This window comes from Malania oleifera, chromosome 1 (assembly GCF_029873635.1).
Source record: "Malania oleifera isolate guangnan ecotype guangnan chromosome 1, ASM2987363v1, whole genome shotgun sequence".
NCBI classification, from domain to species: Eukaryota; Viridiplantae; Streptophyta; class Magnoliopsida; order Santalales; family Ximeniaceae; genus Malania; species Malania oleifera.
The window spans coordinates 143,695,501-143,707,201 of NC_080417.1; the positions used below are offsets into that span (position 1 = coordinate 143,695,501).

Genomic DNA, 11,701 nt, shown 5'->3' on the forward strand with positions numbered 1-11,701 from the left:
CCTCGCCTTTGGCAAAACCACCAAAGGATTCACTAAACCTGTTCCTTTACCGGGTGGAACAATACCTTTATACACTCCTTCAGAAGGCTAGAGCAGCACCTCTCTAAGCGATAATCCCTCGCCTAGCCAACGATCCAGCAAACCTGGAATTGTCACAATCTACAAGAATATAATATAAATTCAATGGTTCGTTTAAAAGAGAAATGGAATTGCAACCCGGAACCGAACTTTGATATTTTCAATCTACCAGAATTGTAGAATTCCTCTCCAGTAAAAGATGTGAGCAAAGAAGAACTTCAAAAGAATTTCGGCACAAGATGAATTTCAAATTTTGTCTGATTTCTCTCTTTTCTTGTGTTTTCAAGTATTGTGTTTTTTCATTACCCAAAGAGGTATTTATAGGCAACTTAAAAGATCAACTTCCACATAAAATTAGGTAAACTATGAAAAAACATTTAATTTGTTGACTAAATTTTGAATTTCAAAATTTTGAAAGATCAACATTCACATCAAATTATGTAAACTTTGAAAAAATATCAAAATTGTTGACTAAATTTTGAAATTCAAAATTTTGAAAGATGTTGTCCATATTAAATTAGGTAAACTTTGAAAAAATATTAAATTGTTGATTAAATTTTGAAATTCAAAATTTTGAAAGATGTTGTCCATATCAAATTAGGTAAACTTTGGAAAAAACATTAAATTGTTGATTAAATTTTGAATTTCAAAATTTTAACAAGAAGCTTCCCTTTGAGATCTAAAATTTGCTCCACGTGGCAGTCATCTGCCATGACATGGCAGTCATCTGTCATAATTAAAATTTAAACCCAGAATACTTTTATTAAACCCTTTAACTTGCCAGTCATCTGTCAGGTGCACTGCTTATCAGAAACTCACTTTTTATTTTGAACACTTTCTTTCCGTTAAGGCCTTTGTTACTTTAATTTCAAAAACATGTTTTAAGCTCTTTAAAACAAAGTGTTTCTTAGTTTCTTTTGATTTTATATCTAAAAATATTCTCTCAAGATTCTAGCACAAGAGATATTCAAAAAAATAAGCTTGTGAAAATAATACTTGCACAATAAAAAACACAAGCTTTAGGTGTCTTGCAATTCAAATGTCAAGACCCACAAGCTACAAGGTTTCCCACACAATAGATTTATTAAATTAAATTGAAGGAAAACCTTAGCTAAACCCTCAAAAAGAAAATAATCAAGCAATCACCCAAAGAGAGTTTTTAGCAAATAGGAATATTGTAAAATCACTAAGAATGCTCTCCCACAATAAGATTTTTTTTAAAATGAATGAGCAAAGGATGTGTATTAGGGTTTGAATGTAAAGAAATAACTCTAAAAAATTCAGAGGAAATTTTGCTAATCGAAATCCCTAATCCTAGCTTAATTTGTGCAAATGAACATACAAAATTAACCCTGTTTTACCCCAAATAACAGCGGTAAAAATTGGGTCAACTCGAAACTTTCGGTTGACCGAGCCATAGGTTCAGTCATCCGAATAGACACAAGAAGAAAAGTAATTTTTGATGTTCGGGTGGCTGAACTAGGCGATTGTCAAAATGTCCGAGATTCGATCACTCGGACTTAAGTTTGGTCTACCACACTTGCATGTTCAGTCGACCGAGCTCAAAATGAACTTGAAGTTTGGGCGCCTGAGGACGTTGGGAAAAGTCAAGACTAGGGTTCAGTCGATTGTGGATGTTTAGTTCAAATAAGTTTGGTCGCTCGAGCCACAGTCAACATTTTGACTTTTCCTCGTTAAGTCGATCAAAGCATTTTCAACACCAGGGTTCGGTCACCTGAATCCTTTATCATTTTCGAACCTAAGTTAAATTTGTACTCCTGATTGCATAGATGATAGTGGGGATTTATTCTAAGTGTCTGTGCAAGGTCTTAGGGTCTTTCTAAGGTCTTTTCACATAGACCTAAAAATTCGGTGTTGGTCAATCGATGATCCTTAAGGTCATTCAACGGTCTTGAGCTTATAGGTTCCTACTTGCATGATATGCATCAATTATTACAGAATGTTGGAACTTAAATAATATTACAGACCCGAATTAAAAGTACAAAGAAATTAAACACTTTGGGTCTCCTCTTTCTTCAACTCAATATGTGCCATGATATGATTTCGCCAATATGATCTTGCACACAAATTTGGCAAACATTAAATACATTGTATTTGTCATTATAAAAAATGAGATAGGACTCAAAAAGTCAATAGCTCAAAACTCTGGCATCAGTTGACCAAATTCAGGTTTGGTTCCTTATGGTCAATCTATGGTCCTGTCTGAGCATTAAGTCATATCATGTATGATGTATACATTTATTACTGACCAAAATATAAAAATTAAATGCATATACAAATTAAAACAAATTTGTATTCTTCTTCGCTCTTCTAACAACCTGGAATGCGTATGAGTGTATAGTCTTTACATCATTCAAGGCTTCCATTGCTAGTCACCTTATTTGTGTATTGAATTATAACCTGTTCAATCACTAAGTACACACATGAGAAATACGTTCTTTATCAGCATCAAAATAAGAATCAGACTTAAAAAGTCAACACTTTAGATGTTGAGGGAAAGGTTATTATATGCTAAATTTAGAAAATGTGAATTTTGGTTAGAACAGATTGTATTTCTTGGGCACGTTATATCTAGGGGTGGTATTTACGTGGACCCAAGTAAGATAGAGGTAGTGGTGGACTAGGCAAAACCGAAGAGTGTCCTTGAGTTCAAGAGTTTCTTGAGATTAACAGGATATTACCGCCGATTCGTAGAGGGTTTTTCCAAGTTGTCAGGTCTTTTGACCAAGTTGACCAGGAAGAATATAAGATACAAATGGATAGGCGAATGCGAGCAAAATATCCTGGAGTTAAAGTAGTGACTCGTCACTGCGCCGGTACTGACCATTCGTTTAGGAGAAGGGGGTTTTGCAATTTACAATGATGCATCTCATAAAAGACTTGTTTGCATGTTAATACAATGAGGGAAAGTAAGTGCGTATGCTTCTCAGCAACTCAGAGAGTACAAGAAGAATTACACAACGCATGACCTGGAATTAGTGGCGTGATTTTTGCATTAAAAATCTTGAGATATTATCTAGATGGTGGAGATGTGTTTATATACATAGAAGTGTAATTTTTACTGAATTATACATATAATAGTTTGATATGAACACGTGAATGAATGGAAATTGGGGAAAATATTGGTGTTGATTGAAGTAATTATGGAAAAAGGAAAAAAGGGGGGTGGCGATACGATACGCCCCGATCCTCGAGACTTAGGTCCGAGAGCTTGCTGATTTGATGGACAGTGAAGCAAGACGCCTCTTAGTGAGTACTTGATATGTACGTCTCATGTAAATTGTAGATTTATATGAATGGGGGCAGAGAATATTCAATAGAATTCTAAGAATAATTATTACTATACGATTAAACATGATGCTCAGACGACTTTATGCCGAATTCAGAAATAACAGTTCTAAATGAAAATATAATAAGATAGATTTTATATAGAATTGTGAACATGTCAGATTTTATACGGACTTATGAAAATGAGATCATGTTATAGTGTTGTTATTATAAATTGTATTGTATGGTATTGTATCCTTCAACGACTGTGTGTTGGGTATGACATGATGACTAAATGCCTAGAAATGATATGATGGTTGTATGCCGGGTTATGAAACGACAACTTTATGTCGAGACAAGACATGACATGTTTTATATAATTATGTGAATATGAAAATTTGATGTTGTTGAAGGATATATTAGACTCTGCATTTGGGAAAAGTGAGATGACTATGGGACCTGTTGTGTGAATATTCAGTATAGAAACTCTATGTGAAGTTTATATTGATCCCGATGGGAAAATATGCTCAGTATAAACACTTTGTGAAGTCTATACTAATGCCGATGAGAAGTTATGCTCAGCATAGAAACTCTATATGAAGTCTATACTAATGCTGATGGGAGAATATGCTCAGTATAGAGTTTATTTGTGTGTGTATAGAAGTGAATATCATTTTTATTATTTTTCATACATTTATATATATACGTGTAATTACATAAGTGAGAATGGCTACCTCTGCCATAAGTGAGGGTAATTAATAAAACTGCAGTGAATTTTTCCTCAGAGATTGATACATGAGATAGATTGCAAATTTTGATGAAGAAATTTATATAAGGATGGGAGAATGTAGTAACCCAGAAAAAAATTATTATTAATCAATTCATAAATTAAACATTATTAAATTAAATTAACTAAATAAATAATATAATGGATATATAAGTATGCATGTGTATATATATATATATATATATATATATATAATGGTAATATAATATAATAAAGTAAAGTAATAAGTAATATATATATTTATAAGATTAACACTTAAGCTTTGCTAGGGATTGAAATTTGATTCAATCTCGAGAGCCATCCCTCTCTCTCTCTCTCCTCAATTTTTTCGGCCAAACGTGTGCCGATCGAAAAATTAAAAATATCCTTGGGTTCCAAATTCGCCCACCAACATTTTAACTGTAGTGGATTTGTCGTAGGAGCGTCGTAGGCACCACTCTTGGGATAAGTTAAACGCACACTATCTCTTCAATTTCTCTCAAATCTTCAGCCAAATTGACGATCAAACACCACCACAGGGTTCCAGTTTCGATTTTGAGCAAGTTAATCAAAGCAAATTTTTGATTTGGGGATTTTAGGCACCACTTCAAGGCTAAGGTGAGGAGTACAAAATATGTTTGTTGTTTTAAAATTTTAATCAATTAAATTGTAGCATTTAATTTTTACATTGTAGTATTTTATTATATTAGATTTTTGAAAATATTCCTGGATTAAATCAAACTGCAGAAATAGATTGTATTAGATTTTTGGAAATATTCTTGGGGTTAAATTAAACTATAGAATTGGATTATATTAGATTTTTGTAAATATTCTAGTGATTAAATTAAACTGCAAGGATTTGATTAAATTAGATTTTTAGGAATATTTTGGAGTTAGATTAAACTGCGGGGATTTGATCATATTGGTGTTTTTATATATGTGAGAAATTCAATTTAAATATAAAAAGTGGATCATACCTGTGTTTTTAGAATTTAACTGGTTAATAGGAGCATATGAGCGATAGTAATTATTCCGGGATTTAGTTGACTAAACTAAAATATATGAATACATGGATTTGTGAGAATGCCACAAGCACTGCCTTAGGATCCCTGCAGGTATTTCTCCAAGAATCGGGTAAAGGGAATACATTATGTCAGCTTTTTAAAGAGTTTGAACCGATTAAATTTGAGTGTATTATACGTATATGTCGTATTTGAATATCTGTATGATTTGGGTGTATGGAATGGTCGTTTTTGAGTAATATACATATTTTGGAATAACCCAGAGGGTGGTCTGTGTGTTTCCATTTTAGGAAAAAATGGCATGTTTAAAATGAAATAGAATTTTCGGAAAACAATTGAATCAGATTTTAGAAATACGCACTTTTTCTCGGTATAGTACTTTAATGAAAATTTTAACGTATAACCATGTGGCATGAGATTAATTAACAAATAGTTTTATATGAATATGCTGAAATTGTTATTGTATGATATTGTGAGTATGTGGCGTAATACTAGTTTATGGATATATGTATATAGTGGGATTATTGTGAAATTTTAAAATGACAGGTTCATATGGATATGAATATATGACATTTTAATTCCATAAATCATGAAATGGTAAGTTAAATTTGCGTTTGATTGATAAATATGAAGTGGTGATGTTCAGTATAGAAATTCTGTGTGAAGTATATATTGATGCCGAAGGCTTGTGTGGCGTATAAATTGAAGTGGTGATGCTCAATATAAAAACTCTGTGTGAAGTCTATACTAATGCCCAAGGCCGGTATGGCGAATAAATTGAAGGAGAAGGTCTGTGTGGCATATAGAAGTGCTATAAAAGTGTAAATTTAATTATTTGTGATGTGTTGTAAAACGTACGTTAGTAGATGTAGACTGCACTATATTTTTTGTGATATGTTGTAAACTTTACGTTAGTAGAACTATTATAAATTGCTTTACCTTATGTGTGATATGTCATAAAACATATGTTAGTAGACTTATTTAACTGCATCATATTGATTACACTGATGGTGAGTATATTTAGAGGTAATATAAGAGACATATATAAATAATTGTCACAATAGAACTCATCAGCCACACACTGATAATAATGTATTTTCGTCTTACTGAGAGGTGTCTCACCCTATCCATAATATTAACTTTTTAGGTCCCTAAGGAAGTCGAACCTAGGAGCTCCAAGGCGGGACTTAAACCATCACACCGAGGGTGAGTGTGGGCAGGATACTCTATGGTTTATGCTAGATGTTTTTGGATATTTGGGGTGATCATATGTATTATTTTGGGACTGGTAGATGACCTGGTTGGGTTAGTACTTTGGTAGGTATGATATTGGGAAAAATATTTTCTTCCATTGTTTGTTTAATTATGTTATGGACAATGATACCTCAGACCCCATTGGGTTCTTTATGATATGAAAATCGTGGTATCAGGGCATGTATGTGTTAATGGTAGTTATGATATGACATTTTGGGTATTTATGTATTTGATGTGTTGAAAATTTTCGGGGTCGTGGCAAGTGGTATTAGTGCATTTATCTCATGGTGTCGTTAATCATGTTTTTTTGCTTGTTTTAAATTTTCGGGCGTTACAAGGTGTGTGCATGTTGGCCTATCAAGGTATTAGATATAGTGTATTCCCAATAGGGGGTAAATTGGATATTTAAAAAATTTAGGCAAATACTTAAATAATTTTAACAATGCTTTGAGCAAGTGATTTAAATGCACACATGCAATGAATATTCACGATAAATACGAACAAATATAAATATGCTCAAATTAAAGATATTAGGGAAGAGAGAGTAAAACCCGAATTTTTACAAGATTCGGCTATACCCGGCTATGTCCTTGCCTCAAGAAAACTACTTGAAAATTTTATTATCCACTCCTTTAACAGGCGGAGCCACCTCCCTCCTTCACTTGGAAAAGAATCCTTTACAATTTCACCTTACAGGCGGAAATACCTTTATAAATAATCCCTCCTCGTAAGCGGATATATCTCTCCAAACAATATCCCCTTACTTAGTACAATTCCCACCCGAATCATCATTTGTAAAAAGCAAAATCAAATGATGTATAATAAATGTTCCTCAACTGAGCTAATGAGTATAACAAAAATAGTACACTAATACACTCTCAAAAGATTATAAATAAAACTCAAAGAGTATCTAGTAGGTGAGCACGAGGGATGAACAATGAAATTACAAAGTGGTTGGGAAAGATTTAATAAAGTTAGGCACAGTTTAGGAACTTTCGTTTTAATGCGTGGCAGGCAAATAATGTTTGCTAAGAGTCTAAGACGATGAATATTCAGATGGTTGAAAATTATACCGTTGTTAATTTCCAAGCCGTCGGTGGAAAAAGGAAAAACGACAATGAGGTAGGACCAATAATGGACATCAATGCTGAAGACCAGTGCATACTGTAAAGAGGAAAGGAGCATGCATGCATGCATGCATGCATATCCATACTGCAGCCATTTGCGAGTAAGATTCAAAGAAATTAAACGTTTGGTTGGCTTAGAATATTAGAATGGTCCAAGATAAGGAAATATATAATGCATTTTTGACTACACGTGCCATGTGACTTCCCTTAGACCAACCACTGTGCCATTGTCACTTCTCACATGTGTTCTTAAACTTGCTTGGGTGATTGACCTCATTTACAAGAAAGAAGATGGCTATACATATGTTAGGAAACATATTAAGCTGTGCATCACATCACTACTTATAGATCCTATCCTAGGGTGATTGTGGAATTCGTACTATCTATAATTCCATCTATTATTAAAAATTAATATTAGAAAAAATTAAAATTTGTCAAATTAAATATAAAAAAAAATAGGGTTCACCAAAAATGGCCAAAAAATTCATGAGTTTCTAAAAAAGTTAAAAAGATAAAATTACAGAAAAATCTAGAATTGCACCTCGAATTTCATGCAAAAGTTAAAAATAATGATTTGATGCTCCTTATCATTTCGAATTGCTTTGAATCACTTGGTGTCGTCAGATTTGATAAAAACTGCGTCGAAAAATCATAAACGATGGGGGCTTATGTCCCGATTTCTCGCTTTGTTCGCACATAACATATGAGTTATACTCATATTTTGATAGATGTGCTTTGCTCTTATTCGGTAAATGAACTTTACTTATATTTTAACAAATGAGCTTAAATTGTTTAAATAATTTACAGATGCAGTATCCTTGTCTCAAAAAGATGAGATTATTCATAAATATGTATGATTACTAAGTTCAGTTCAAAGGTACCCATGTCCATCTTGACCTCTCAATTGACAAAAATAAAATAAAATAACAAGATAATAGCATATTAAAAAGTTGAATCTCAATTGACAAAAATAAAATAAACTAGACAATAGTAGATGGAGGAGTGAGGAGTTCAATCTCAATTGACAAAAATAAAATAAAATAAAACAACAAGACAAAAAACAAAAAAATAAAAAAAGGCGCTACAAATTCTGTGGCCGAAGATGGGCGGAGATTTCCTGACACGTGGTCATATTATTCACTTCCCTGGCACTTGGTCATATTATTCAAGTGTCCAAGATTGAATGTTAGTTCTATAGTTCTTCAATTGCTCCTATATATAGAGGAACCCGGAGAGCAGAGCAGCGCCCAGCATTGCTAGTCATCAGCAACTACTCATTTCTATCGTCCTAAAGGAGAAAAGAAAAGAGATAATAATAATGTCTGGTGAGGGGGTGGGGGTTCTTGCTACTTCAGCCCAAAATGGTGCTGTGGAGTCCCCGACGTCCGTCCGCCGCTCCGCCGATTACCAACCTAGCGTTTGGGGGCATCATTTCCTCGCCTATGCTTCTGATCATCACTCCCCGGTATATATATAATGCGTTTGGGGGCATCATTTCCTCGCCTATGAGTCACATTGGTTTCTTAATTTATTCTATTGGGCTTGTGCAGAAAATTGGTGATGCAAAAGAGCAACAATTATTTCAAAAGCTTAAGGAAGAAGTGAGGAGGCTACTAGCGGTTACTACTACTTCTACACACTCTGAAATGCTATACTTGATTGATGTCATTCAACGTCTAGGAGTGTCTTACCATTTTGAGATTGAGATTGACCAAGCGCTAAAAAAATTTCATGACACATTCCTTGAAAGCATTGATGGAGATAATGATGATGATCTCGAGAGTGTTGCTCTCCGATTTCGATTGCTTCGACAACAAGGCTATTTTGTTTCATGTGGTAATCCTTAAAATTGTTTGTAACTTCAAATGCTCTCTAAATTAATTGTACGCACATTAAAATATTAAACAAAACTTTTATGTCATAAATTTTAAATTGTTGTTGAAGCAGAAGTATTCAACAAGTTTAAGGATAACAAAGGCAGTTTCAAGGAATCCCTTGTTAGCAACGTGCGAGGAATTTTAAGTTTGTATGAAGCCACACATCTTAGGATTCGAGGAGAAGATGTCCTTGATGAAGCACTTACTTTCACAACCTCTCACCTTGAGTCCTTGGCAACCCATTTGAGCACCCCACTTGTAGAACAGGTAAAACATGCTTTGAAACAGCCCATCCACAAGGGGTTACAGAGATTGGAGGCAAGACGTTACATGCCAATTTACCAGAAAGAAAAGTCACATAACAAAGACCTACTAATGTTTGCAAAGTTAGATTTCAATCTATTGCAAAAAGTGCACCAGAGAGAGCTTGGTGATATTACAAAGTAAATATTTTTTTTAGTTATCATATTGTCATGTGTGTGTGTGTGTGTGTGTTAATATATATTTCAATTATTGTGATGTCTCTAAGCTAGAATATTATATTAGTTAACATGGGCTATTTTCAATTTATATATTTTAGGTGGTGGAAAGACTTGGATTTTGCCAATAAGCTATCTTTTGGAAGAGATAGAGTGGTTGAATGCTACTTTTGGATATTGGGAGTATACTTTGAGCCTCAATATTCCCTTGCTAGAAGGATACTTACCAAAGTAATTGCCATGACTTCATTTATGGATGACATCTATGATGTGTATGGTACACTTGAAGAGTTAGAGCTGCTTACAAATGCAATTGAGAGGTTTGAACATGTGCTTCTTCCACTTGCGAATTCATATCATAGAATCCATATTCTTTAACCTTCAATTCTTTTCTATTTTTCCATAAGATCTCAATTGACCGTTTGACTATCTACCATGATCTTAGGTGGGATATCAGTGCCTTAGATCAATTACCAGAGTACATGAAAGTATACTATCAAGCACTCCTAGATGTTTATATTGAAATTAAGGAAGAAATGATAAAGGAAGAAAGATTGTATCGCATGTACTATGTCAAAGAGGCAGTAAGTCTCATATTTATTTTTGATTTAATTATATACATAAAACATAATTATGAAGCAAATGATTGACCTATTTGCTTTTTTTTTTTTTTTCTCTTTGTGCATAGATGAAAAGTCAAGCAAGAGTGTATTTAGCTGAAGCTAAATGGTTTGATGAGAAACACATGCCCACAATGGAGGAATACATGCGCCTTGCATTACTCACCTCTGGCTATCCAATGTTAGCAATGACATCATTGGTTGGAATGGGAGATATTGTAACAAAAGACACCTTTGAATGGATAGTAGCAAATCCTAACATTGTCACTGCTTCATCAATAATATGTAGACTAATGGATGACATGGTATCCCACAAGGTATAACGCATTAGCTAGCTTGATATGTATATATATGCTATTGTTTCACTAGTAGCATTAATTATAAGGAAATTCATAATTCTTATATTGATTTTTTTTAAATAAAATTAATTTTTTTATCTATTTCATTTTTCTAACTTTCAATTTTTTTATGATTATTTATGTAGTTTGAGCAAAAAAGAGGACATGTTGTCTCTGCTGTTGAGTGTTACATGAATGAATATGGTGTTTCCGAGAAGGATGCCCAAGATGAATTTGACAAACAAGTAACAAATGCATGGAAGGATATCAATGAAGAATGTCTTCCTCCAACTACTATCTCTATGATCATCCTCAAACGAATTATTAATCTTGCTCGTGTGATGGATGTTTTATATAAGAATGAAGATGCCTACACTAATGCTGGAACTATGTTGAAAGATCTTATAGCTTCGTTGCTAATTGATCCTGTGCCTGTATTATAAAAATGGGTATATGTTGTTCATTACTGAATGCTTTGTATTCTCTATAAAGTTATTGTTGTTTGTTTGTTATGCTCTTTAGATGCAAGGAATAATGGATTGTAATGTTGTTTCAACCTCTTAAATTAATGAAATAAAATTACATGTCAAATTAATATCCTCTAAGCATCTCTATATGTTTTTGTATATACATTGTCGCGACGTCCCGGGAGCGCGTGTGCCCCGGGCGGCGAAATTAGAAATCAATTTTTATATTTTTATGGAAAAACATGGAATGTTGGAGTCGCCACTAACCTTTAGTGCGGTTAGAACACATGATTACTACCCCGTTAGGGGTAGAATCGGTCTACATTACCAGAGTTGGGGTCGGGAGTTCGGTTACGCGAGGGGAAGGTACGAGCACCCCCTACGC

At 33.7% G+C, this 11,701-nt stretch overlaps 1 protein-coding gene across 1 annotated transcript; it reads left to right on the forward strand.

Annotated features, from left to right (window-relative positions):
• The first annotated feature begins 8,799 nt into the window (after positions 1-8,799).
• LOC131157867 ((-)-germacrene D synthase-like) lies at positions 8,800-11,450 on the forward strand. Its single transcript, XM_058112296.1, has 7 exons — positions 8,800-9,000; positions 9,086-9,371; positions 9,483-9,855; positions 9,993-10,211; positions 10,337-10,475; positions 10,580-10,828; positions 10,996-11,450. The coding sequence occupies exons 1-7, from the start codon at positions 8,854-8,856 to the stop codon at positions 11,290-11,292; spliced, it is 1,710 nt and encodes a 569-aa protein (XP_057968279.1). The 5' UTR covers positions 8,800-8,853; the 3' UTR covers positions 11,293-11,450.
• Positions 11,451-11,701: the final 251 nt, after the last annotated feature.

Coding starts and splice junctions, on each gene's coding strand:
- LOC131157867 (XM_058112296.1), top strand. CDS start 8,854: ATGTCTGGTGAGGGGGTGGGGGTTCTTGCTACTTCAGCCCAAAATGGT. Junction 9,372..9,482: donor AGGCTATTTTGTTTCATGTG/GTAATCCTTAAA, acceptor TTGTTGAAGCAG/AAGTATTCAACAAGTTTAAG. Junction 10,212..10,336: donor CTTACAAATGCAATTGAGAG/GTTTGAACATGT, acceptor CCATGATCTTAG/GTGGGATATCAGTGCCTTAG.